We start from the raw sequence: 27,643 nt of genomic DNA, 5'->3' as shown, positions 1-27,643 counted from the left end.
CATACCTCTATACCTAATCATATATCGATGATTCTTGGCTCTGCTCTGCTCTGTTTGCTGCTTGATTTCACACACAAACGCCACAAGGTGGTCCCTTCTTCCCCGTCTCTCTCTCTCTCTTTTCTCTACTCCATGCGGCGTGCATCCTTGTGCAGATTTTGAAGCAGTCTTGTGTGGCTGCCAGTGGCTTCTTTTTTACCACTTTCTAACCTCAGTCTGCCAGTTTACTTGTTCTTGATGCCTCTTTAGCGCTTATCATGCTCAAATGATAATTGAAGTGCCACACAAAAACTATTTATCCTCGGGCTGTCGAGCGTACTCCTCTGGCTGTTGCCGTTGTTGCTGTTGTGGTTATTCAATATAACTCAGCTCACAATACAACCACTCGCACACACATACACATAAACAGAGAGACACCCGTACAAATAATGCGTGCAGTGAAGCCCGCGCTACCCTTTGCTGCTTTTTGTTTTTAGATATTTTATTAAATTTGTTTCTAGTACCCAAACATTTTGCTTGGGTACCGCCAATCCTGTTCCGGTCGAGTCCTGTGACATTTTCCACTTTTTGCCCATTGTCAATTTGATTTCATTACTTCTGTCGCTGTCGCTGATGTCGTCATCATTTCTACCTATTAATAAAGGTTGACGGAGGGCTTTACCATACGCATTTGGCTAGGGTACTATTCGTTTGTTGCCAGGGCTAATTGAATTGTCGCGCTGATTGGTATCTTTTGCAGATACCAAATGAGTCAAAATAAATGTATATATATGTACACTGTTTATATATGAGTTAGTTAATCTTTATGACACCCCGTAAATAATAATTTGTAGCTTTTGTTATGGCCACGGTAAACTCATGGTTTAGGAAAGGCCTTACTTCGAGCTAGCTTAATTATACACACGCCCCCAAAATGGTAGTGATTATGGGCAATAAAACTTCAAATTACTCGTGGACCTTGCACAGGTGACTGTATAAAAAGATATGCATAAAACTGAATCGAATTATGGGCCCATAACTAGGCAAGGTCAAATCGTTACTGTTCGGAATTAACAAACAAAAACACACTTTGCTAAAAGAATAATTGAATAATAACCTTTTCCCTGCTTATATTTATTCATCCGTAAGTTTTAATTTGCAATGAAAAATTATGAAAAAACCCTTTGGTTAGTTTCAAAAATATAAAAATACTTTTATTTCGGAAAGATCACCATTCAATTGATGGATTTTCGATGACAAAGGTAAGGAGAGAATAACTCTACCAAGTTCTTGGTTTCTGCAATGCGATTTCTTTATTCCAGATGACAGCCAAAGCCATATATTTAGCCGAAATGGCAGCAGGCATCATCGGCATCATCGGCATCAACAGTTTCTTGGCATGCAGAGCATTGAAAGCAGTTACAGGAAGAACAAGCATAACAAGTGAAGCGAAAACAAGAAAAACAGAAATTAAGTTTTGTGCAAAATCGCCGTAGCCAAAGCCCTATCTTAAGCCAAAAGCCAACTAGAAGTTGCCAAAAGCACAAGACAAAAGAAGAAAGCCAGAAACAGCATCAGGCAAAGCCAAAGCCAAGGCAAAGGCAGCAGCAGCAGCTGAAGGAGCGCCAAACTTTTGTGCACAGCGCCATGTTTGGTTTGTCTTGGCAGTTTCCGCCTCTTCCTTTTGTGCCTGTGTGTGTGTGAGTGTGCGTGTAAGTGGGTGAGCCAGTGCGACAGCAGAGAGCCAAGGCTGGTTGACTGCTCAACTGACAGTTAGCTGCTTTTTATATACAGGGTGTCACTGCCTTTGTCAACGAGCCGTGGCTGTGCTGCGGGCAATTGCATCACCCAGTTGCAACTAGCCAAACAAAAAGTAGAAAGCAAAGTGCAAAAAAGGCAAGGCCACCGTTTGCAGCATGTATTTGGTCCACTCAAAGCTGCAGCAGCGGCCGCAACACCAACTGCTTACAGCAACAAAAAAAAAAGCCATAAGAAATGGCCATTGCAGCGTGCAACGAACACGCCAAAGTTGCCGCGACTCTCAGTATGTCTTTGTGCGCAATCAGCAAACACCAAACGCCAAACACCAAACACCCAAACGCCCAAGCACCACAGCCACCAGCAGCAAGCCGACCGCCCAGCTGAGAAGTTTGCCTGAAATTTATGCCAAGACGATAAAAAATAAAAGTTCAAGTCAGTAGCTGATGACGGCTGCGACAACGAGAACGACAACAAGAACGACGACGACGGCGACGACGACGACGACTGCCATGCAGTTCCCCTGCGAAAGGGCTTTGACGGCATGCGCACCAGGGAAAATGGTTGCCGGGGAAGCCGGTCAGCCAATCGGAGCGCGTCTGAGGTGTGGCCTTTGCGAGCGAAGGGAAATTACGCATGAGTAAATTTCCCTCGCTGCTAATAATCACTTGAGACATGCGCTGTGCGCGGCAGGGGCGCTGGGTTTGGGGGTTGGACCATTGGCTGGCATTGTTGCATGCAACCCTTCGCATGCAGCGGGAAATTCCCAGACTCATACTTAGTCCAGTACCAGTTGTTGTTGCCGTTGCTTTTGTAAACATGCGCCGGCGCAATGAAACTCTGTCTGTGTGTGTGTGTACGTGTATGCCTGTGCGTGTGTTGTATGCGGGGGTACATTTTAGGCAGGGACTTTTGGCCGCCGCAGTCAGCAGTCGGCTTCGAGCACTGGAGGCAAAGTGAAATGCTTTGATTTCGCTGATTGTTCGATCACACGCAAACTGACAGCGGACACAGCTGGTTGTCAGCGCGCTTGCCACAGTATCCGGCAAATATAAATATACCATATAATACGTTGAAGAACTCGTGCAAGGGTTGAGTGTTGCGTTCGTGTTTACAGTTTTGTTTATACGTGTGCGACTTGTGTGAAACTTTTAATATTATAGTTATGCATGTGCTTTAAGGAACACACAACTGCAAATTGAACTGCAAAAAGCTAAATAAAATAAATAAAAATCAAAATAAAAACAAAAAGGAAGAGTGAGCCCGCGTCTAACTGTGTCAATACAATGTTGGAGTTTTATCCAATGCCCACAAACCTCAATCAAGTCGGTGGCAGTTTATATTCGCTGCAGCAGAATCATGGCGGCGCACGTTTCCTGGACAGTCCCAGTGCAACGGCAAATGTAAACAGCAGCATGACAACTGCCTGTTTGCCCAACAGCAGCAGCAGCAGCAGCAGCAACAATAATGTCCACAGCAACAACAACAGCAATTTGGCAGCAAACATTTCCGGCAGCAGCAGCAACAACCCGACAGCAACAGCTTCATTAACGGCATCTGTAATTTCCTCACAACAACAACATCAACAACAGCAGCAGCACGCGGTCTCACCAGCGCCAATTAACAGCTGCCCAACGCCCACAGGTCACAGTCCCATCAGCAACAGCAACAACAACAACAACAACAACAACAGCAACAGCAACAACAATAACAATAACAACAACAGCAAGAGCCAAAACTCCGCCTGCAACACATTAACAGCTGCTGCTGCCGCAACAACAGCAACAGCAGCCATCTCTGTGCCAGCAGCAGCAACTGGAGCCGGCACCGCAGCCACGGCACTCTCGGCAGCGACGGCGTCGGCGTTGGCGCTGGCGTCAGCATCGAAATTGTCTGCTGATTGCAGTGGACGCACAGGTATGTTCCAAAAGTATTTTGCACCGGCAGTTGAGGCATTTACCGGCTCGTTCTGGTTCCGTTTCCGTTGGGGCTGCCACGTTTTTCGTTTTTGGCATACTTGTGTGTGCTGCGTGGCGTGTGGGGCATGGCCAGATTCAGGCTGTCTGGCTGGCGAGTTTTGGTGGTGGTGGTGCGGGCGGGCGGGCAGGCGTTCATGTAGGCGTCGTAGGCGAACGATGCCCGAAGCCGGATATGCGTGGCTTTCCGTCCGGTGTTCAACTTACGGCTAGTTTGCATCGCTCCCGTTCTTGTTGCTGCCGCCCCTTCCCGCTGCACACCCCGCTCAAAGTTGGCCCAAATTATTTTCGCAATTTGCGTGTGATATTCTAGGTTTTGGGGCTTCGTCTCGATATTGCCGCTGATGTGGCTGGCTGCTGCTTGACGCTTTAATGCACTTTCAATTTGTTAAGTTCATCAAGCTCTGAGGATTCTGGAACGAAATGAGTTTTTAGTAAATACGTTTTGTTTTTAAATCCGTTTCATGAAGATTGGTTATTACTAGCAGAATCCCTAAATCCATTTTCAGTTTTGCTAAGTTGATTAAATCATAATTCTAAGAATTGTCGGTAAAATTGGATTAGCACGTTTTGCTTATTAAAATTCGTTTTGAATTTTAATTTCTATACAAAAATAATCGTTACAGTTCTTCGTACGAGTTCAAAAAAAATATATTATTGGAGCTTATGAGCTTGAAATAAATATATATGTTCGGATAAAAAGCTTTAAATTTGTTTGGCTGATATATTAAGCATAGAAAAAAGGAATTTGTTGCAAAAAATATGTATTAAAACATTTCATTGGAGATATACATTTTAGGCAAATATATAGGCATGAAACGAAATAAGGCTAGTTGTGGTGTTTACATTAATCATGTTCGCGCACGCTAAATAATTAAATGTTTGGCAATGTATTTATGAATTAGCTAAGTTAAATCTGCCCAAGGACACTTTGTGTTTGGCTTTTGGAGCGATTTCAAATAAAAACACACAAACCAAACTTGTGGCCAGGGCGAAACCAAATAAATTTCAATTGATATTCGTGTGACAAATGCACTTTAAAGCATAAAGCATGCAATTATAATAACAATTGTTCGTTCCGACGGCAAAAGCATTGCCAAAAGTATGAACGCAAGTTGACCACAAAATAATTTTGACAATGAACCTCACCGACGCATGTTATGTGTGTGTGCGTGTTTGTACAGGGCGATTAAGGCATGCAACAGACTCGCACACATACACACACACACGCAGACACGCACACTCGCACGCATTGCAGGCGCCTCCAAGTAGGCAGCACTTTTTAGCAGCTGCAACGAAAGTGTTGCTGGCAAACTTTACGAAATTCTGGCCAAAATGCAAAGTGTGCAAACAATGTGTGATGCATATGCGAACCCGGACCCCAACTGGGCCAGCTCTGTCAAGCACGCAAATATTTCGCCACACACACACACACACACACACACACACACACAGACACACACACATTGAGACAACCGCACGTTTGTGCTGTTGGCTTTATGCTTGTATTTGCATATGAAATGTCTATTAATGGCTGGCCAAAATGGCAGCAAATAGTTTCCGTTTGCCAATCACTTTGGTGCTAGACTTGAGCATTGCTCATCTATGAATTTGAATTTGAATTTGAATTTGACGCCAAAACCAAACTTTAGCTGCCCAACCCAACCCAACCCAAAACCCCAAAACCAACTGCAGCACCATCAGCTGCAAATGGGCGAGGAATTTCATGGCATTTGTGGCTGCCTCAGCGTTTTGGCGACCCAAGCTCGGAAATGAACACACTCAACGCTCAACAGCCAGCAGCCAGCAGCCTGCCACATGCAACCTGCAACCTGCAACCTGCTGCCCGCCCCAGCTATGCGCCGTGTGTCTCGGCATATCTGGTTGCTGCGGTGCCTCCAGCTTGGCACTCTCTGTGTAACTGAGTAAATACATATAAATACAAACACCCACACACACACACATACATATATACGCATATGTGGCATATCCTCGATATGCATAGCTTTGCCACTTTCACTAGACGGCGGCTGTGCGGTGCTTTAAATTGCGGCCGCTGTAATTAAAGCCGTCGTATCATGAGCTGTCACAAGCTGTCTGCCAAAATCTCCGTGCCACGTGGACTATTTGGCGGCGACTTGAGCCCAAAATTTATGCCACAACTTTGGCTGCCTGTCAATTTATATCATCATAGAGCTGCGCTCGCCTGTCAATGTGTCAATAAGTGCGCCATAAAGCTTGGCCAACGCTGGATTGGGGGATGAGCTCTACTGCCTGCCTCTGTCCTAATCAGAGACGCCGTTCGCTCGCTGATAAGCCACGGCAATGATAACGCGATCACAGCTGATAAGAGCGTTTGGGTGCTGTTGTCTATTAACTGTTTGTATATGTTTATGGGTGCCCGCGTTTATCGGCGTGTTGATTTTGGGAATTATCTGCTGTTTAATCGTGCCATTTGACATGAGTGCGCCGCACTTGTTTTAGCTGTGTTTGCGTTTGTATTCCGACAAGTTGGGCCTGATCAAGGCAACGGCTAATCAATCGGCAGCCCCGCGGCAGACTTCTGTTGCGCTGCCAATTGTACATTTATTGAATGCGAACAACGATAAATACACATTTCAAATTGTATATCTCATATGCATAGCTCGTATCATCACATTTCGCAAATGCGTCAAGCACACACAGAAATTGTCCTTTTCGCTTTTGGCTTTTGGCTGCAACAAAAAGAATAAAATGCCGCTCCATAAAACTGCAACAAAAGGCCATAAATTCCGATTAGATTACACAAAGCGGAATGTCAATGGTTGGCACCACAAAAAGACAATTCCCTACACAATATCGCATTCACAATGGTCACAGGACGAGCACCAGGCCCGAAAAAAAAGGAAAAACAAAGAAATTGCCAATTCAAAACGGGACTTATCAAATGATCCCGTGCAGCGTGCCCAAACTCTAGCCTAAAACTTTTCCGCAGCAATATTTTCGCGTTATCACAATGCGATTGGATATATGTATATATGTATATGTATACAGAGACGCACACACACGTTTAGAGCATTGCAGCTGCTTTTTATAGCATACTTTTGAGGGCGCGCGATATACCAAGCGATATGCCAACAGCTATACCCATCCATAGTCATCATCAGGGCTGCTGCCTGCTCCCGCTTCTCCCGCTGCTCCCGCTGCTCCTCCTCGTGTCAACTTTACGCTGCGCTGGCTTAGCACACACAACACAGGCAGCTGCACAGCCAAGAGTATTGGGTTTAAGCTGTTTTGGCTGCTCGCTTAGCTCCCAAACATACACACACACACATAAACACATAAATATGCATAGATCAGGGAGGGGCTGCCATTGTGCCAACCATAAATCATGCACATTTTTGCCGCCCGTGAGCCACAGTCATATAATATGAGAGCAGCGCCGCCCTGCCACCCGCCCCCTCCCATCCTGTCATTCATTTTTCAGTTGCTGCCATCCAATTCTCATGGCGCTCGTCATTTCGCCTTTTTTTATGTTTACTGCAGCTTTTGCTGTGTGTGTTAGAGTGGTTTTTCGGGGTACTACTTTTTATGACTGGTTTACAGTTTGAAGTGTGCGTGCATGTGCACAGATTAGTCGAGTTAGTCATACACATATTAATCTTTGTGCAGGGCATTCCTGTTGTACCAGAGTCCAGCGTATAGCTAGCTATTTGACTAGACGGTATATGGTTTGGTATAGAATGGAGCACTTTGAATGGAGCACTTAGATTCCTTAGATTATCCTCTTCTTCGTAAAAGTTAAGTTAAGACGAAGCAGACGACCCACAATCAACAGTCGAGTAGATATAGTCTGCCTGTCCGCCCGAACGTCTGGATAGACTCACCAAACATTAATTTAACATTTTTATTACTAGCTCTCACATACCTTACTCAGCGCAATTTCCTGTATTTTATAAAAGCCTTGCCCTTGGATTATAAAGCTAAAGAGCCCAAATTTGACATGTTTTTTTCATTGGATACCACAAATCCTCCGAACATTTATAAAATCGTATTTTGAAAGATATATACTTGCTTTTTGATTGCAATTTTCACACCTGCAAATAATAAATAGATATTACAAAATAGAAATCAGATTTAAAGAATCGATTAAGTTCACGTTACCTCTACTTGGAGACGACACAGAATATCTTTTAGCTGTGTATTTTCGAATAAAGCACTCCACTTTTAGTTAACACTCTGATGTGTCGCTCGTCGTTGTAATTGCGTCCAGGATTAGGCTGAGTAGACTAAAGTATGTCGAGAATGGGGTGAGCTGGGCAGCGTATATTTGCAGTGAGTCAGTCTGGAAGTAGCCTCAGCTAGCGCCTTACTAATTTTCAAGCTTTCACACTAATCGTGTGCCTCATCCAAGGTAAATCCTTGCAACAGCTTTCTGCAGCCCGCTTCAATTGGGAGTGCGCTTCTTTTGGCTTTGGGCCCATCAATTTCAGACTCGCAAAATTGTAGCAAACTTTACGTTTCAATTACGCATCAAGGAGCTATCAATACAAGCTGTTACACCAGGCGACGGCGACAGATAATTTTTTTGTTGTTTCTCTTTTTTTTTTTTTGCTTTGTTTGGAAAGACTTTTGACTGCCAGGAGCCAGAAGTGCGAAACAATGAGCATAAGCACAACAGCAGACGGGACAAAAACATTTTCACACGATTTGACAACGTACTCGCCTTCGTACTTCATACTTCATTCCTCCTCTGTCGCCTGTGCATCAACATATGCTGCCAGCACGTAGGGGATCAGCTTTTTTTTTGGGCGTACAGTGGGGCAACATATCGATTTTATCACTCACTAATAAGCTTTATTTCTGTTCTTTTTTTCTCGGTTACTCGCAGAAGTGGGACACATCAAATGCGAGAAGAACTATGAGCTGTGCGAGGGCTGCGGCCAGAAGATACACGACCGCTATCTGATGAACGTGGGCGATTCCAACTGGCACGAGCAGTGCCTGGCCTGCTGCTACTGCGGCATGCAGCTGCACCACACTTGCTACGTGCGCAACTCGAAGCTCTACTGTAAGCTGGACTACGATCGGCTGTTTGGGGTCAAGTGCGCTGCCTGCTGTCATGCCATATTGCCGCAGGAGCTGGTGATGCGGCCCATACCCAACTATGTATTCCATCTGCCCTGCTTCGTGTGCTACGCCTGCCGTCTGCCGCTCCAGAAGGGCGAACAGTTCATGCTGCGGGACGGCCAGCTCTTCTGCTATCGCCACGATCTGGAGAAGGAGATGTTTCTGGCGGCTGCAGCCGCACAGCACTGCGGCTTTGTTGGCCTGGACGAGGAGGATCTGCTGCGGCCACGGGACGGCCGGCGCGGCCCGAAGCGACCGCGTACCATACTGACATCCCAGCAGCGCAAGCAATTCAAGGCCTCGTTCGATCAGTCGCCCAAGCCGTGCCGCAAGGTGCGCGAGGCGTTGGCCAAGGACACGGGTCTATCGGTGCGTGTGGTGCAGGTCTGGTTCCAGAATCAGCGGGCCAAGATGAAGAAAATACAGCGCAAGGCGAAACAGAATGGCGGCACTGCGGGCGGCTCAGGCAATGGGCGTGGCAACAGCAGTGCAGGCGCCTCAGATGACAAGGACGCCAGTGAAAAGGAGGAGAAGTGCGTCAAACAGGAGCATGGCGTGGACAATGTGGGCGGCTTCCTGAGCGGCATGGACAGCGCATTTGCCAGTCAGCCGCTAAATCCGAACTTGCCCTTCTCCCCGGATGGTGCGTAGATCCTATCCCAGCTATACTTTAGTCTTTTTCAACTAATCCAGTAATTATTTCTCGCAAAGCAGACTATCCGGCCAATTCGAATGACAGCTTCTGCAGCTCCGACCTCTCGCTCGACGGCAGCAACTTTGACCAGCTGGATGACGACGCCGACTCGCTATCCCTGAACAATCTGGAACTGCAGTCGACCAGTTCGTCGGGGAACCACAATCAGCACTCGAATCCGCACGACATGCTGGCCAATCTGAATACGAGCCTTATCAATCCCATCGACAAGCTGTATCTCATGCAGAACTCCTACTTCAGCTCGGACCACTAAGCGCCGGACACGGACACGGACACAGACAGAGTCGTATCCAGACGAATTTATTAGCGTTAGAGTTGCGGGCTCCGGTAAGGAGCATGTTGGTAGGCACTGTAACTCCTTAGTTAACGGCAACTAAGTCATTTCGCCAGTTGGCTTTTTTTGGGAAAGTTGAGATTTTAAGTAAAAATGATCAAATGTGATTTTTAAGCTAAACGAAGTTTTAAGAAAATTGCATTACAGCGATATAAACGAGACGTAATGCATTAATTATTGTTAGTTCGAACTAAGTAAATAAGTAGAGAAACCGAAAGATAAAATCAATGTGAGCCTATGTTTGTAAATAGTTTTAGAACCAAAAATTGTTATAAAAATGTAATTTTAATTAAAACATCAATAAATTATATATTAGCAAGTGCAATTTAAACAGCTGGTTATCAATATTTTCATACAAATAATATTTAGATTTCGAGAATATTTGCGGAACCATAAGATGCAGAACTTGCTGGACTAACTATTTCAATTGAATTGATTGGTTATATACTGATTCGTTTTTCCTAAAATAAGCAAACATATTTTCTCATGATACCTAACTTTCCGAGCACAGTGTTGATGTTTTTTGCTGTACTAGTGGCGCTCTCTACCGGCGGCTGCGCTTTCAAAGTTTCGCACATTACAGCAGCGACACGTTACAGTCACCCACTCACGTCGGTCGAGGTTTGTCTACTCGCCTACAGATGGCTATGCTGCCAATCAAATTGTGGCGGCCATTCGATAAACTAATGTAAACCACTAAACGCTGCAATTTTTAAAAATTATGCCACATTATAACAACTTCCTTCTCTTGCCATTTACAACTGTGAGCTGAAAGCATCCATAATTAACTTTGTAAATTACACAGAAACACATTACCAGCAAAACCCGTGGAGGTTAAGCATTAAATACATTCTGTATGAAAGATTGGTGTTACACAAATTATGTTATTAGTATTTAACAATCAAAATTACTATGGAAATGTAAGTTTTACTTTTAAATAGAATTATTGCAAAAATATATTCAGAAGATAAAAGCTAAAAATAAAGCATTAGTATAGCTAGGCCGAAATGCTGATTTGCATAATTTGCATTTCCTTATAGAACTAAAATTAAAATCAAAATTTTAGAACGTCAACAGCTGATAGAATGTGGTGGACGGTTGACAGCAGCGTATCGAAAACTATCGATAAGTCAAAAAGGGACCACATGCTTACATAAAGTGTTATAATTCTCTTCTCATTTTAGCACTGTTAACACGACGTGTCTTATTTATAAGTTTTTTAATTGTTTAGACAATCAACTAACTTATCACAGTCGAAATTCAATATATTGTATAAAATTATATTAATTTAGTGAGAAATCCCACTCCTATAAGCTTTGGTAACAAATTGAAATAAACGAAAAAATTTTAAATTGGAACAAATAAGTCCGCGGTGTTGATAGCAGTTTATCAAATGTTAAGTTTTTTGGGTGGCCACAGTTGAAACTATAGCTATCAGTGTTGAGAAACAACTGCGCAAGACGTAAGAAGAAGCAGCATTAATAAACAATATAAAACCACTTAATTTGCAATGGTAAGCATAGAATAAATATCAATGAGAATGTTTAACAATCAAATCCACTCTCCTTACAGCTCTTTTATTCGTTCTTCAAATCGCTCGTAGGCAAAGAAGTTGTAGTCGAGCTGAAAAATGACCTAAGGTAAGTTGCGCTTTTGGCGCGTGTCAGTGCACAAAAATGTAACTAATGCCGGCATATTTTCAGCATTTGCGGAACGCTACACTCCGTTGATCAGTATCTTAACATAAAACTGACAGATATCAGCGTCACAGATCCCGACAAATACCCGCACATGTTGAGCGTCAAAAACTGCTTCATCCGCGGCTCTGTCGTGCGCTACGTGCAGCTGCCCGGCGACGAGGTGGATACACAGCTGCTGCAGGACGCGGCGCGCAAGGAGGCGGTGGTTAGCACGAGATAAAAGTGGCGGTCTCTATGGTACGAATTATACATTAAGCCGGGTTCCCATGTCTGAGAATGTCTCCATGTCTCCACTTCGCGATGTACATTGAGTTGTCTATATGTCTGACCTACATCTAAGTGAAAATCTGTTAAAAACAAGAAATTTGATTGAATATACGATTATATACGAAAACGCAAATAGTTTGTTCTTATGTTTTAGACTTGGCAAATGGCGACCGCTGACTGACTGGCTTTTATTGAATGTGTTATAGGACTTTTTATATAACGAAGGCATTCTTGTACATATGCAATCCATTTAGTTTATGTACAGCTCATAAATTTTTGATGAGTCACTTGGGGGTTTCCGCTGTTTGGTTCGCCTACGGAATACCAGGCATCTAACCTTTATATGTACGTTTTATGTTTTTGTTTTGATGAGCTACGAAATCATTATTGGTCTACGCATGAATGGCATTAATCGTTGCGAATTGTATTATAAAAGGCTGTTTGTAGGATGAGCAAAAAACAACGAAAGTCAGAAGTTGTGTTTTAACAGGGAACCTCAGTCATGCATTATTATTGCAAAATGGAAATCTGCCTAAATGCGTCTCGTATGCGCTCCATTTCATCTTTCGTTTTACGAGCACTCAATAATTATCGACAAAGATCTTGAAGTTGTTTCTGGTTTGTGTTCAGTGATTGTTAAACTGTTTCACTTTAACTGATGCACAGAGCCAACAGATCTCCTCTTCCAAGTCCATTAAATCATCATTAAACCAGGGTGGGTAATCGAAATGCTTTAAATATCAGAGTTCCTTCGCCATGGTGTGCCCTGTGACGGGCCAAGGAGCGGGAGTCGTTAAGGGGGACTCGGAATTTGTTTTTGTGGACAGCGAACGTGTGCCTGAGACAAAGCAGTCGCACATTCATGCTGTGCACTTTATGACATTCGAATTTAAATTCACGAGCAGACAATTGCCAGCGCGGTGTCTAAATACCAAGCAGATGCCTATTTAGGGAATTATTTGGTAAAATATCGTGCCATCAAATGATGGACGTGTCACCGACTTTGGTCGTCTGCCTGTGCATAATTGTGTCCGAGCGATGTGAACGTGGGCTCCACGGTGTGTCCAGCGGACCTCCCGCAGAGTTTACAGTGCGCACCAATAAAAACAAACTTCGGTCAACCATTAAATGCCGCACAGCCCCATTCACCCGCCAGCTAGCCACGTTTTCCATTATTTTCGTAAATTGGTTCCGAAGTCGCTTTTTTTTTTTTGCCAGCAGCAGCCAAACAAAATTTCGTAGCACATATTTGGGCGCAGTGAAGCTGATTCATTTGGTCGTTTCCCGACGTTTTGTTTTGCATTTGAACACGAACTCTGCAGTTATAAAATATGTAGCGCCCCGCTAAATGTTGGGCAGCGAGGGGCGAGTTGTCGCAGCTGGGCGTGGGTGCGGGTGCCCGGTGGGTGCAGTTGAGGAGGGAGTCCTTCGCGCCACGTTGCTCCGCCCGACAGCGAATTGCGAACTGCTGTGCATAAAAAGTGTAATATGCCTGGGTAGGATATACTGCCGATGGGTTTGAGTTGTGCCGGATTTACGAGGCTAAGCACAGGCATTGTCATAATCATAGGCATAGGCATAGGCATAGGCCGGATTCCGAGCGCTAGTTCATCAACGTGTTGAGTTGTGCGTGGTGCGTAAAAGTTGGCTCGTAAATTTGTTGCACTGCTCTCGTTCGGTTTTTATTAAAAAATAAACTATACAAATTTTACAGAGGTTATCTAACATGTACAAATACACACACATAGAAAGAGATGAATAGATGTTGTACATACAAACACACACATTTATATACAAACACGAGTTTAATTGGGAATGCACAAGAGTCCCCTTGGCTGTTTTCAAGCTTTCAAACATGTTGCCATGTGGTCAATTTCGTTGAAATCTGTTTTTGGTTTTTTTTTTGCGCTTTCCACAATTTCGATTATATGCATATATGTATGTGTGCAGGTATGTACATATATGTATGCATATATGCATACATGGAAAAGTTAAGTACACGTTTCTTAAGTATTATGGGGATTTAGTCAATGTAATTAACCTGTATGGATTACAGTTTCTGCGTTAATGCGGGTAGCTCAAACTCCCAATAACATTACAGCTAATTGAGTAGTCTGTGCGGAGTCCTGTTCCATGTCCAGCTTAGTAGCTACTCTGGATATAGTCTGCACTTGATGCTGCTTATATTATATTGCGATTTAGTGTTTAATTAAAATGACATATATGTTTGTAAATGGCCATCGGATGAGAACGTGTATTTCCCGCATTCGAGATAAACTCGCAACTGAGCTTTATGGCGATTAAAATATCATCAAATTTACATTAAGACTCCGCCTCACACAGATGTACATGTACATAAACATATACATAATTTAATATGTAAATATAGTCATGAACCGGCTCGCAGCTCTTGGCCAGTTAATTGTCAGCTTCTCTTATGCCCTACGCTTGGCTATATTCAACTAAGCCTACAATTACGACTATCCACACGAACAGTGTTCAAAGACTTAATTCTCAGTTAGTTACACTAATCAAATGTTGCATGACTCGATGATCTGATCATCGGCAACACCCGACCCCGCCCCGCCCCGCCCTGCCCTGCCCTGCCTTGCCTTGCCACGCCCCGCAGGCAAAGCAATCTTTCGAACAACCTCACGAGCAATGGAAGAGTCGGAGTCGCGGATCACGCAAAGTGGCCGCGTTTTCACTGTAAATTTCACAGCAATTTAGACTGGTTTATTGTGCGGCGCCCGTGCCGGGCGACTCTAGGAGTCCCTTTTGGCGCCGCACTAGCTCCTGGCTCAGGCAACGGCAGCAGGAGCAAGCGTCCTCCACCGCGCGCAATGTCTCACCTACCTCTGCCTCTACCGTCACCATCGCCGCCAGCTCTGCTCACACACTGGACACACACTCTTTATTGTCCACCCGGAGGCCTACACCCGTCATAAGTTTGTTGCCATTGGCCACGCCCACGCCAACGCCGCCGCGCTGACTGTCGTAGTTGAGCACAAGCGTAGAGGGCTTCGTTTGGAGCAGTAGCTCCTCCTGTTCCCGTAGGCAGCCCGGGTGCCGAGTTGCGATTGCTGAGCTATGATTGGGATGTGGGCTGCGCACGGAGGAGCTCTTTCTCATCATATGAGGCGTGGCACCGCTGCCACCGGAGCCGCCCACCTGCAAGAGGCCCACTTGCTCCTTGAAGGGTCCGCCAGCTGTGCCGTTACTCGAACTACGGTAATAGCTCTGCTGCCGGAAGGTGCGCATTCCCCGGGCACTGCCACCAGCCGCATCCACCTGCGTCACGGCCGTCAGCATTGACGGGGTGCGCTGTGAGTCACCTCTATAAGTCGAAAAATATTGCAATAATCCGAGATTAGCAGGCAAGACAAAGGGCATCTACCTGTTTAAGCTGTACGCATTGTTATTGCCGCCGCCAGTTCCGGATTTGTTGCCCTTGCCGGGGCAGAGGTGAAAGGCGCCGTAGATGAGCGGGTTAACGAGGCTGTTGGACATTCCAAAGAAGAAAATGGCATCCTGTAAATCATCGCCCAGCTGCAAGTAAACCAGTTAAATTCAAATTAATTTCAAGGATTTCAATATGTCAATATGTTTGTGCGTATCTTATTGTTTGCCGTTTTCGCAACTTGCCCGTCTTAACGTGTCCAAGTCTTTTGAGGCATGCCGCAGCTTGGACGGCTGTTGGCTTTACCTTTTTGCGGCTTTCATTATCTGGTCACAGTCGTAATACCTTATGCTGCACGCTTTTACGGTCAGCCGTAACCGAGTCAACAGCCCGCAGGAGTAGGCCGCATGCCCGAGCCATTAATTAAAAATTGGGCATAAAAAATAATACTTATGTGCTCTGGGCCCCACGCTGGGGTACATACAGCACAGGAAAAGACGAAAAATTTAGCCATAAAAAAGGATTTGAGAACAGCTGCTGACTGGGAATCAATTGTGTTGCAGCCCCTTTACGTGTATTTTTCAGTAAAATGTTCATTTAATTTTCCACAAGCTGGCACAAGCTGTCATACAAAAGCAACCTCACCAAGCCGCTCGCAGTCAATGGCGCAGAGAGATCGACTGCTGCTGATTGATGTGCCTTCAAAATTTCTGAAATGCCTTCGAAGCATTTGCTCTGCATGCAATGTACAGTGTACACATGTACGTGAAAGAAACACAAGCCACAGAATTTTCCTCTTAGGCGAGGCAAAGTTAAATTCGAATTTTCAACCTAACGCACCTCGAACTATTTCTGTACTGAATGCAAAAACTGGGTGAGACCCAATTTGTACCGGGATATATAAAGGCTTTTGCGTGACGAAGCTGCTTACGCTTATTGTGTATCTTTGTCTTTTGTCTAACAGACAACAAGGCGAAACAGGAAGCATTAACGCAAATCTACAAGAATAATAACCTTTGGCAGGGCCATTGCCAGCTTTTGGCCAGAAGTGACCCTGGGCCAAGCAATTGCTTTCGCATTCGCATACTTACCCTTTTATCTGGATTCCAGAACATGAAGATAATCATCATTACGTAGTAGGGTGTCCAGCAAATGAGGAACGCGATAATGATCACCACAGATATGCGCAGGGATTTCATTTTGGCCTTGTGTATTAAGCGCTGCCGGTTCGTCTGTGTCGGCAGCTGTTTCGTCGTCGAATAGTTGGCCAATTTGGAGCCCTGGAACATTTTTTCGCTGCCTGAGAAGGTGAAAGAATAAACGAGAAATACCAAAGCAGCATTAACTTAGTTCTCCCCAAGATGGCCAACATTCATGCATGTCCATTCGCACGTCCACTTACTTGAGATAGTTCGAAATGTTGACATGTAGGTGCCTGAAATATTTAAATTTGTTGCATTACATAAGCATTCAGATGGACAGCTCTTCTTCTTCTACCGTAACATATGTTTATTTACCGAATAGTATGCACAGCGGCAGCAGGAAGGTGAAGACCAGCGTGAAGGTGGCATACATCTGCTCCTGCCAGACGGCGGTGTAGAAGCCGTGCGTTACACACTGATAGAACTCCTCGACGAAGGGACCGCGTGCCACATGGAATATGAAGAACTGCGTGTATCGTGTGCCGGGTGACGAATGACAGAGCGCCGCATATCAATTGACAGAAGAGGGGAAGGGGGCGTTAAAGAGATGACAAAGGCAGTTTGATTACAATTCGGTAGCACAAAAGTACAAAAATGCGAGAGGTTTTTATTTTTCTTGATTGAATATGGGCCCAAAAAAGACGCTTTGCAAGGGTTGCACCGTCTACGAAATACTCTTTTAACAGTGTAAGAACAGGCAAAAAGTTCGAGAGAAGAGACTTCTTAAAAAAAGACTGGCTACTTTAAGACTTTTTCCCCAAGGAATAGAATTATTAGCAGTAACTAGAAAAATATAGCTTCCAATTTTATCAAATATTGAAATCGGGTATACTAAAGTTTATTTACCGTGTTTAAAGTCGATAAATATTCCTTTCGCACAGATAAACGGACAAACCAATGTCAAACCCAATATACCTATATTAACTCAACGAGCAGAGTGTAAAAACGGAAACAAAAGTAGGTTTGTAATATGTATTTCTGTGTTTGAGTATCCGATTTCCGAGTCCCAACCGAATGCTAGCTATGGGTATTCTATTTTTAAATTTTTGTTCCCCGGGGGCTTTCACATGCCGATGGCCAAGGCCTTTAAACCACATAGGTAATTTGCATTTTTCCCACTGTTTAGGTTGACCAATTCATCAATTATTCATTAACCTCATTAGCTTTAACGCCATAGAGAATATGCATTTCGATAATAATGTGTAATTCAAATGGTTACAGTTTATTTGCTCGACATTCGAGTACCAGAATTTAATATATACATATGTATATATATAGAGCTGTAGATGATGTAAAGCATTTGTTCAAGAGTCATACTGGACTTTTGAGGGGTTTCCTTAGAAACAGCATCCAACTTCTGACTGCAAATGTTCTTACTAGCTATTGTGCTATCTTTCATTGTACAATGTTCCTTTTACAAGAAGCAATGTCTGTTTTGAACAGATCCAACTTCTTCACTCTAAAAAAAATCACGTAGTTTAACAAGCAATTTCCTTGTACGGCAACTATAAATCTAGCTAAAGTGCGTTCCTGGTTTGCCGGCCTAGTTGTTACCGGAGCTAGTTGTGATTATAACTAATGCATTAAAAGTCTTTTCATTTACACATTTTATGGTTTCCCAGAACTCGGCCCGAGACCATTGGCCTTGTCAGCAGCTGTCGCGAGTGAAAGGACGAAGTAGTAAAACTAAAACACTAAAGGAATTTGTTTGATTTTTATTAATTTCGCACATTTATAACTTCCAAGCAATTCAGCGACACGATGTGCCAAAAAAAGAATAATGCTGACAGGCATATAAAAGATTCTATCCAGCACGTGAAGTAGACTGACTTAGCTATTGGAGATCATATAGATATATATATATATATATATATCTAAATTTATGTTTTGTGAACATTATGTTTGAGCAACAACTTTAGTTTTAAAGTCAACCTGTCAGTCTTATTTGGCATAAGCTTTCCCTCTCCCTCTCTCAGAAACACAGACACCCACACATGTATGCTCATATATATTGTATGCTTATGTGAAAAAGTAAAAATGTGCCAATAACGTAAATTTTGCTCGAATTTCATTTTTGTAACGTAAAGTTGGTCCTAAATGAAGAGCCCTAGAGTTGCGGACGAAAGACGAAATACTGTTGCATAGTGTAATAAAATATGGAAGACGTACGCATAAACGAAAAGAAAAACTAAGCAAGAAGAAAAAAAACACGCATATGCACAGCTGCTGGAACGGGAATCAACATTTGTTGTTTATTGGCAGTGAAAGTAAATTTTCATTTTGTTTTATTATTTGAGACGCGTGAATTGAAGAGGCGAGCGCGTCGCAGCAGCGAGCATCACATATTGAATTTGATACGATGGCTATTGATTATGGAAGTGAGTGCGTGTGTTCTCCAATGAAATGGGGCAAACGTGGAGAAGTGTGTGTGTGGAATTTATTGCGGAATGAACTTTTTTAAATTATGCAATAGTAGAGTAGCAAATGGCGTCAAAACTCAAATAGACGCAGTGCCAAGTGTCACGTTTTAATGTCGCATGAGTTTTATGTGCCATATTCGATGAGGCTAACTCAACAAAAAATATTCTCTTGTGGCAGGCAACCACCCAAAGGCAACACTCTAGTATGAAAAGTGTCATAATTGCCACATGAGCTTTAATAGAGTGTGTGTGTGTGTGTGTGTGTGTGTGTGTGTGTGTGTGTGTGTTGCTGTGGTCGGTAAACAAGGCAAGTTTACAAGGTGCTGTTGGCACGTTTTAAAAGCAGTCCCATAGCTGTCACACAAACGAGTGTGTATATTTATTCAGCATATGCATAATCTCTGAGCAGATTTGGCATTTACGCCGCAAGTCCCAAAAACATAAAAATGTAATTATTCTTAATATTTGTTGTCACATTTAAATGTGTAAGTGTATAAACAGACACATGCCCACGCATTGAGCTCTGCCGCCTAATTATATGCAAACATATTCGCCCCTCTGTTCACATGCATGTGGTATTTGGTTAGAGATAACGTGGCCTGCTGTGTATGGCTTTCTATGCTAGCCTCAGGCCGCATTTGGTCAATTTTACAAAGCATAGCATGCTTTTCAGCGCTGCAGCTGAATGAAATGTTTTTAATGCGCGATACGCTCGCGCGTAGAAATATGCTAATTTTGAAATAAACTACGCACCCACACTGCAACTATCTGACGAGCTACGAAAAATGAATTTCAAGCATCTGGGAACCTAGAAAATAGCGTGGAGCACAAGCTTCGCAAAGTCCGCCCACATCCATATGCAGATTGCCTGACGGCACTTTCCAAAATGTAGAAGGTTATGCTTTGCATGAACTTTTGCCTAGGTGTGTTTGTTACTGCATTGCTTTTGCATCAATCTCAGTATTGGGTAACGCTTAAGGGTACCCGAAGACGCCAAGTACCGTAAAGAATACGCCCAGCAATACATTCAATGGCATAAGCATGAGCTCCACCCATAAAGAAAAAGTTGCTCCTCCATATGATTGCTAATTTCGTACTTGAAGTAAACATGAGTTGTCTGTTGATTTGCCATTAAGTATTATCTGCTCTCGTTTATCGCATAAAATACACATGCATTCAAGTGCTTGGTTACTATTAGGTAAAGATACACTCAAACATTCTTTCTGAAACTTCGCATCTATTAATTTCGTACAACTCCGACAGTTTCTATACTCTTATTTACGATTCATTGAATTCCCTTTGCTATGCGCATGTTAAATAGTTGAACAAATGCCAACGCTGGCAGCTGTATTATTCCTATAGGAATATATGATGAAACTAGAGCTTTAGAATACGCTCCACTCATACAATTGCCATCATCCTGCTGCTTTATTCCTTGATGGTAGGAAAGTGACAACTATTTTTTTATGAGCGCGAAATTTCGGATGAAATTTCAATGGTTGCACACAGTTTCGATTTAATCCACTGAATAAACGAAAAATACTATCTGTTGCTAAACAATCAAGTTCGTCCACTTTCGCACCGGCTTTGTTAAATTATTGACTCGATAGATACGGATATGATATGATATGATATGATATGATATTTCCCTGGCATGCTGATCTATAAATTGATTTGAATCGAATCGGTTTAAGCCCGAAGCTCGGATTTCTACTATAAACGGTACATTGAGCCAAGCCAGAAACACATGAAACAAGTGAACCGCATCCAGAATCGAATTGAATTTTTTAGAGTAAAATAAATTAAAAATTGCAATATTTCATTTTGGTTTTTGGACTTGCAGCCCTTTTGGCAACTGCCATGAACTTTGGACTGGACATTGGATATTGCCTTTCAGATAGACTGTTATAAATGTTTCGGAATCCTTTATGACATGGCAGGCAATCAACTCGCATGACTGAAATGAATGCTTTACTAATCTGCGGATCGTGGTATATCGTTTGCAGATTCAAAGGCTATTAAAATGCCAGCCCGGCCATAAATCTGCCGGCCAACTCAATTAGATATGCAATCAAGCGACACAAAACCAGGCACACCACATAAATAATGCAATAAAAGTGTGAAAATAAAGCATTACAGCAACAACAAAATAAAAGAAAAGAAAATGGTCAAACATGTTTGTTTTTCCGTTTGTGTTGTTTTTTTTTTTGTTACTGTTATGATTAAAGATGAGCAAAAGGACCCGAGAAGATAAGCAGCACAGGGGAGCAATCTGACTGCCGGAATGTTGAAAAGTGTGCCGAAAAAATAAATAACTCATGTCTGTCGTCAACGCCAACGCTTACAGCATCCGGGTCAGGGCCCACTCTTATTGGCCAACCCTTTATGCACAAAGTTTATTTGCCAGCCGCACAACACACTCGATCGGAAGGGCCGAATGGCGGGCACTCAATATGTGGACTCGGACGCACGTGTGCCGATACCCAAAGCAACGTTTAGCAAACTCTCAGGCAGCAGGCAATCACTTTTAATGCCAAAGCACGCACCGACGCCTTCTTCGGACTATTTACGCGCGCTGCCACGGGGCGTATGCGTGCCATAAAGCAAACATATTAGTCCAACTCTGGCACGCATATGGAGGCGGAGCAAGAGCTCACAGAGCATCCGCCTGCGGGCCAAACGATGCCTTTGGCCTGCGACTCGTGCTTGACTTAATGGCAGGCGACAAATTGCCGCATAAGTTGGCAATTGTTCAGCGGGCGGAATGTTTTGAAAGCGCCGGATAAAGAACAAACAGTATTGAGAATGTGCGCAAAATCAATTTGAATTGATTTGGATTTGGAATTGGAATTGGTTTTGGTTTTGGCATTCAGAGCTAGATAAGCCAAATGGGCACTTACCTGGGGCAGGCTGAGCACCAGCGATAGGATGTAGGTGCCGCCGAGCAGACGATGGCAACGCTTGGCCATGTTGAGCGACTTCATCGGATACTTGACTGCTATCCAGCGGTCGACGCCGATCAGCACCAGCACATAAGTCGACAGGTAGAGGCTGAACATTTGGAAGAGCTTCACAAGTTTGCAGGTCAATTCGTTGGCGAGCCACTGCACCGTGTAGCACCAGGCTGCCTCGCCAATAAGGCAAAATCCGGTGACCAGAACATCGGCAATCGACAAATGGAACATTAACGAGTAGATGGCGCTCCAGGTGTGGCGTGAGTTGCGCCGAGTGATGCGAGTCTTGTATATATTCCAGATGGTCAGCAGATTGCCCAGCAGTGAGAAGAGTGCCATCACCGTCAGCACATATACCTTCAGCAGTCCGGAGCGGGAGAGCTGTGGTGCATGGTCCATTACATGCTCCGGCACTTGCTCCGCCACCGGCGACAACTCGTGCAGACTATTGATGTGACCGAGCGTTGTGCTATTCAGCCGTGCGTTAGTCATAATCGCATAAGCAGCCTCTGTGCCCCTGCTGCTGCCGGGCATCGCAGTAGTGGTCGAAGCTTCTGCATTGGTGGCCTCTGTGGCCAGCGCAATGCCTACATCCAGCAGGTTAAGCGTGTAGTTAGCAATGTTGGGCGCCACTTCCGCAGCAGCTGCGACGAAGAGTCGTGTAAAATTCGCCACTGTGGACCAGTTGCTATCCGTTTCGTTGTATGCATTATCCAGCAGATCCGAAGAGGTGGCAACGGTAGTGTTGCCCACAGGCAGCCGTGCATGAGCTGAATCCTCAAGCCCCTCCATTATTGGCTTTATATATAAACGACTTCTATTTTTGCAATACGGGCTAAGTAGCTTCGGTGGTATTGCGGCTTTGCTCTCGTATTCAAATTAACCTGTTTGCATGTTGAGAATTCTCCTCCGGTATTCACGTTAAATTCCAAATTTGAGTTGACCCATTTTAAATAAGCAAATTGTTCTGCAAATGAAAGAGTGAAATGTTAACTAAATATTGCTGCCTTTAATGGTAATTTAAGTAGTTACTTTTCGGAAGCTCGTTCTGATTTCGAAGTAAATCATTGAGTTATTTCCACACATCAAATACGAGAAACATAAATTGTGCATGTTTTGTTATCAGCACCATTCACAAAAAACACACATAATTACATATTATCTGGAAACGAGATAAGCCCTTATTTCAAATGAAACGAAGCTTTTGTTTCTTCATGTGCATGAATGAAACCCAAGTCTGTACTATGTTATTTCTGACAACTCGTTAAGAATTAAAGGATTCTGTTACTGTTTGTCTTTCCAGGTATCAGAATACATATTCCAAAAATAACTGTTTAGTTGTAAAGCCAGAAATGCAGCTTTATACTTTTGTTAGTGAACTTAAAGCACAGGTAATGTTACAGTAAAGACAAACTTGACTGCACAACAGGTAACATGAGCTATTTCTTAGATTATAATGCAAATGCAAATGACAGCCCCTTTAGTAGCTTAACATCAATTTACACACTCTTGATTGACCTTACTTTCCAAGCAATTTGATGCTGATGCAGGCAATTTGAATATGTAATATTGCAGAATCGATGCCGTCGTTGACCTTTGCCACACACAATTACACGAGCGTAATTACAAAGCCGTTCGTGAAATAAAAGTGGTTAATGCCGCTTGACTGTGGCTATTGCCGGCAGCACTGACTCGGCTGGTGCGACCGATTTCGATTAAGCTCGGCTACCGGGAAATTCAGTCCAAAGCCCGCGAATTAGCTTTAATAGATACGACGCGACGACCAAGACACCAGACGGACGGCTGTGTAACTTTGCTTCGATGGTTCCAGTGGCATTGCCGGAGCAGGGCGACGCGTCGATTAACAGTGCAAGTTCATAGTAAAATTCCATAAAATTTCATTTTCACAAATAATTTATGAACATAAATTAAATTGAACTCGATGGGTGAGGCTTGTTATTTTTACCAGCGGCTTGGTAATGAAAAATACAAAACACAAAATACAAAACAATTGCAGCAGAATAAACAAAAGCCAACAATAGTGTTATTTTTTACCTCAAAAATGAAGCATACGCCGTGTGTGCACGCATTGTGCATTGACAGAATTTCGCCCTGGCTGTGCCGCATTGATTACAATCAAAGCTTCAGTTATACAATAATTGTTTTACAAATAGAAACAATATAGAAAACAATTTTTGTTTGGATTTTACTATTGGTTCTTTTTAATTGGCCAAACTCGATTGAATTTTAATTACTAGCTAATATACGCAAGCATTTGTTTATATTGATAGATGATTGCATTGCTGGAATTGCTGAATTGCCATTTAATCGCTCAAGGTACAAGCTGTTATATTTATATGCCAACAAGTGCATACACACAAATACACACAAGTGCAAAAAAGCCTTTATTGTCACTCAGTTTACATTGCCCGCTTGCTTGGATGGAAAAAGTTTTCAATTCTTTGGGCGCTTAATCAACGCGATTAATATACAAATGCGCATTTGATTGATCGAGACAGCCGCGCAGCCAAAATGGAATACACATGAGCCCCGGGGTCATCTTTTGAGCGGTTGAGCCGCACATGCATCGAGGCAATTGGTCGTAAGCATTCGTGGGAATGGCTTTGATTGATTTGCATATGGTGTGTCCAAAATTGAAGGCCTAGGAGCACCAACGCTTCGAAACTTATTGCTGTCAAGTGTCTAGACGACCCTTGGACCAGTGGGTGTTTGGTTTTTAAAGCCGGCTTATTGCCAGGGCACAGGACACTGAATGGACTTAAATCATTAAAAGGCGCTCTGAACAAAAACTGGCTTAATAACTAAGCATGCCCCAATTAAGAGTGCTTGGTTGGAAGATGATGTCTTTCAAGCTACCAACTTGCCAAATCTTTGTCTTCGACATCCACGCGTTTATTCAGAACAAAGACAGCGACGAAATTTACAGCTCAGAATTGTGACTATCTTGGGGGCTGTTATCATGCTCGTTTTATTCATTACGTGATGAAAGCGTATAAAAAGCATTCGTCATTAATTAATCAGCATGCACAGCAGAAGGCATAAAATTACCATTTTCTTGTGGAGCTGCAGTTCCTTTTGGCCGAAACTGTCACACACTGCGTATACGCATCACATTTCCTGACAGTCCGTCGAAAATAATTAAAACGTGGCGCTCCTTTGTTGTAATCAACCAAGTCAACCAACCAAAAGGCAACGCAGTCAATTGTTCGACAAGTTTTTCAGATTGCGCCGCAGGCAGTTGAAATTCTCTTGGCATTGTTAATGGATTAGCCGCAGGAAATTTAAAATGATTATACTATATGATAAACTGTGAGGAGAAAGTTTTTGACAATGGCCAACACTTAGAGCGTTGTCTGATTATCAATTTTCATCCCGATACCCAAAAATGTAGCTAAAACTTATTCAGCGCGCAGCTACATCAACAAAAGCCCAGAACCTACTATTCTCATATTTAGTCTATAGTATTAACAATGGGACAAAGTTATATAGCCATGTTCTTGGCCTGGCTTAGCTTAAAACTTAAACTTGCGAAATTATTTTTTAATTGTTTGAGTAATTCGATATTAAGACTGTTATATGTTATGTGGATATATGCCAATAAAATTTCAGTTATTTAAATTCAACTTTGACGTTTAATAAAACCATTCATTGGTTTTTTTTCATAAAGAATTTGCGTGTGTGTTGCATGGGCAGGCACAAGTGTCTATTTACACTTAATGTGTTTATAATAATTTTTATAAGTACTTGTGAGTACATATATATATATACGAATGAACAAATGAAAGTCATTCGGCACAGGGCAACTTTGAATAGGTCATTCAGACTTGTATTACTTTTTTACCTGAAAAAAACTTTGCGCGTTAACTGAGATTGAATTCGCTTGGAATACTTTTTCATTTTTTGTTTTGTTAGTGGGCTTCTGTTTTCTAATTGGAATACAAGTTCATAAAAGTTCAAGCCGATGAAGGACCGTCAGTTGTTTGTGCTTCCGCGGCTCAGACATGAATTAGCACAGCCGGCCGTCAGGCACACTGAAAGAAATTATGCTTGTTAAAGACTCTTTGGGCCTTTGGAAAACAGACGAGACTGCCTGACTGTCAGCGGACTGACAAAGGCATTTTAACTTATTTTTAATTTTAATACACATGCTGCTCGTTTATTTGCTCTTGTTCTCAGAGATATGTATTTCTTGCTTTTAGGCTTTGTCTAACTAAGCCGAAACTGCGGCTTGTTTGCACAGTTGTCCCGCTTCGCATAAACACACATATACACACACTTACAGCCACACACACACACACTTTAAAAGCACAAAGAATCGCGCACACAGGCTCACATATATTACACATATATAGCTAATATATACATAACTTTAAAAGTATTACTGGTATTAGATCATGCTGAAGCTGCGTGTGTTTTCAATTCAAATATTAGCATGTCATTATACATTTACTTTTGGATATCATGAGATCTATAGCGATTATCTATTCACTTATAATTATTGACATTTGAGTATCAAAGACCTAAAATTTTGTGTTTTGGGAATATTTGCACAATTTGTTTCGTTTGACTTTATCTGCGTCGCAAACGCAAATTCAGTTCGAGCACTGAAAAGCCACAAAATCGAACATAGTACACACACCCACACACAGCATATATATCATTTAATAATATTAAATGCTAATAATTAAAACCCTTGAGCCACTTGCCTTTAAAAAGATTAAAGCCGTTATTAATCTGGATATTATTGTATATATACATATGGTTTTTATAGTTTTTAATAATCGGGATTACAGCAAACACATTAACTCCTTTAATAAGTTTGATATTAAAATTTATGCAATCACAAAAGAACTCCCACAATTTCAGGAATAATTTATATTTTCAGGTATAGAGTTATATTGAGTAAACTTTTAACATTTAAAAACTCTTTATATATTATTATTGTAACACTTATTAAACAAAATACAACTCCTTAAAATCTTATTTAACGCACAACTTTTATTGACAACTTTAACTTCTTGATTGGCACTCTGCAAAATCTTATCTTATCACTGGGTCCGCTCTTGTTACCAACTTCAATATGGCCTGAAGTTGGCGCGTTTACTGTTGCATATCACTGACAGCCGACACGACTACCGCTGCGCCACATCGAGTGCTGGCAACTGACGATCCGTTCCGTTCCGTTCAGTTCAGTTGTTCGTTGCGAACTGTTGGCGCCGCTTCACGCGAGACTCGTCGCTAAGCCGGGGCAGTCAAACTTGTTGGCATAGAACAAGTCGCAAGCGGGTTCATTCATAAAATCTCGGTCACAGGCAGCAGCTGTACGAATTATCGTTCATGCAACACGCAACATGTTCGTGTTGTTGCCATTTATTTTTGGCGCGCAAGCATAATTTCTACTATGGCAGCTGCTGGAAGGGCAATGCTCGGCAGACATAACTCATACGCACTGTGTTCCCGCTGTCTTTGTCGGCCGCATCTCAATGTCAAGCTTCCTGTTAGACAAAAATAACAGTTGGCTTACTCGTACGTGTCTCTCCATCTCTGACTTTTCTACACAAATATATATATATATATGTATATATGTATGGACGAGTGCGTTTGCTCGGCCGGAACTGAATGTTAAGTGTGTAGGTGACAATAAGTTTACTTTCCTCCCCTTACGCTTGCTTCACAAACTTAAGTAGCAAGCAAACAATTTAATTGTCTACGGCTATAACTGTTGTTCTTGGCTTAGTTTCGTTGAGGCATATTTTCGTAATCTAATTAAAACTTTGCGTAGACAATTTACTGTTTACCATGCACGCG

General features: G+C 42.8%; 3 protein-coding genes across 3 annotated transcripts; 2 read left to right on the top strand and 1 right to left on the bottom strand.

The window, feature by feature from the left end:
- Nucleotides 1-2,755: 2,755 nt before the first annotated feature.
- Lmx1a (LIM homeobox transcription factor 1 alpha) lies at nucleotides 2,756-10,099 on the top strand. The gene is made up of 3 exons (XM_064691398.1): nucleotides 2,756-3,654; nucleotides 8,584-9,465; nucleotides 9,537-10,099. Exons 1-3 carry the CDS (start codon nucleotides 3,024-3,026, stop codon nucleotides 9,788-9,790), a joined length of 1,767 nt encoding a protein of 588 aa, XP_064547468.1. The 5' UTR covers nucleotides 2,756-3,023; the 3' UTR covers nucleotides 9,791-10,099.
- Nucleotides 10,100-11,176: 1,077 nt separating this feature from the next.
- LOC135434722 (U6 snRNA-associated Sm-like protein LSm2) lies at nucleotides 11,177-11,971 on the top strand. Its single transcript, XM_064691386.1, has 3 exons — nucleotides 11,177-11,384; nucleotides 11,444-11,511; nucleotides 11,575-11,971. Exons 1-3 carry the CDS (start codon nucleotides 11,382-11,384, stop codon nucleotides 11,789-11,791), a joined length of 288 nt encoding a protein of 95 aa, XP_064547456.1. The 5' UTR covers nucleotides 11,177-11,381; the 3' UTR covers nucleotides 11,792-11,971.
- A 1,519-nt stretch (nucleotides 11,972-13,490) lies between these two features.
- On the bottom strand, nucleotides 13,491-26,692 carry CrzR (corazonin receptor). Its single transcript, XM_064691384.1, has 7 exons — nucleotides 26,542-26,692; nucleotides 21,761-22,781; nucleotides 16,756-16,906; nucleotides 16,641-16,673; nucleotides 16,330-16,538; nucleotides 15,236-15,387; nucleotides 13,491-15,175 (listed from the first exon to the last, which is right to left on the bottom strand). The coding sequence occupies exons 2-7, from the start codon at nucleotides 22,604-22,606 to the stop codon at nucleotides 14,731-14,733; spliced, it is 1,836 nt and encodes a 611-aa protein (XP_064547454.1). The 5' UTR covers nucleotides 22,607-22,781; nucleotides 26,542-26,692; the 3' UTR covers nucleotides 13,491-14,730.
- Between the last annotated feature and the right edge of the window lie 951 nt (nucleotides 26,693-27,643).

Source organism: Drosophila montana, unplaced genomic scaffold, assembly GCF_035044405.1.
Source record: "Drosophila montana isolate Dmon_TW-CO22-7 unplaced genomic scaffold, ASM3504440v1 contig_3438_1, whole genome shotgun sequence".
Classification (NCBI taxonomy): Eukaryota; Metazoa; Arthropoda; class Insecta; order Diptera; family Drosophilidae; genus Drosophila; species Drosophila montana.
Note: the sequence above shows the minus strand (reverse complement) of the source record. Positions and strands in the feature narration are given on the sequence as shown.

What these genes read in the sequence shown, in the direction of transcription:
- Lmx1a (XM_064691398.1), top strand. Translation starts at nt 3,024, where the DNA reads ATGTTGGAGTTTTATCCAATGCCCACAAACCTCAATCAAGTCGGTGGC. An exon ending in TGATTGCAGTGGACGCACAG is followed by an intron (nt 3,655 to 8,583) that starts GTATGTTCCAAA and finishes GGTTACTCGCAG; the next exon opens with AAGTGGGACACATCAAATGC. An exon ending in CTTGCCCTTCTCCCCGGATG is followed by an intron (nt 9,466 to 9,536) that starts GTGCGTAGATCC and finishes CTCGCAAAGCAG; the next exon opens with ACTATCCGGCCAATTCGAAT.
- LOC135434722 (XM_064691386.1), top strand. An exon ending in GAGCTGAAAAATGACCTAAG is followed by an intron (nt 11,512 to 11,574) that starts GTAAGTTGCGCT and finishes GCATATTTTCAG; the next exon opens with CATTTGCGGAACGCTACACT.
- CrzR (XM_064691384.1), bottom strand. Translation starts at nt 22,606, where the DNA reads ATGGAGGGGCTTGAGGATTCAGCTCATGCACGGCTGCCTGTGGGCAAC. An exon ending in TGGTGCTCAGCCTGCCCCAG is followed by an intron (nt 16,907 to 21,760) that starts GTAAGTGCCCAT and finishes CGATACACGCAG; the next exon opens with TTCTTCATATTCCATGTGGC. An exon ending in TCTGGAATCCAGATAAAAGG is followed by an intron (nt 15,388 to 16,329) that starts GTAAGTATGCGA and finishes GTTTACTTGCAG; the next exon opens with CTGGGCGATGATTTACAGGA.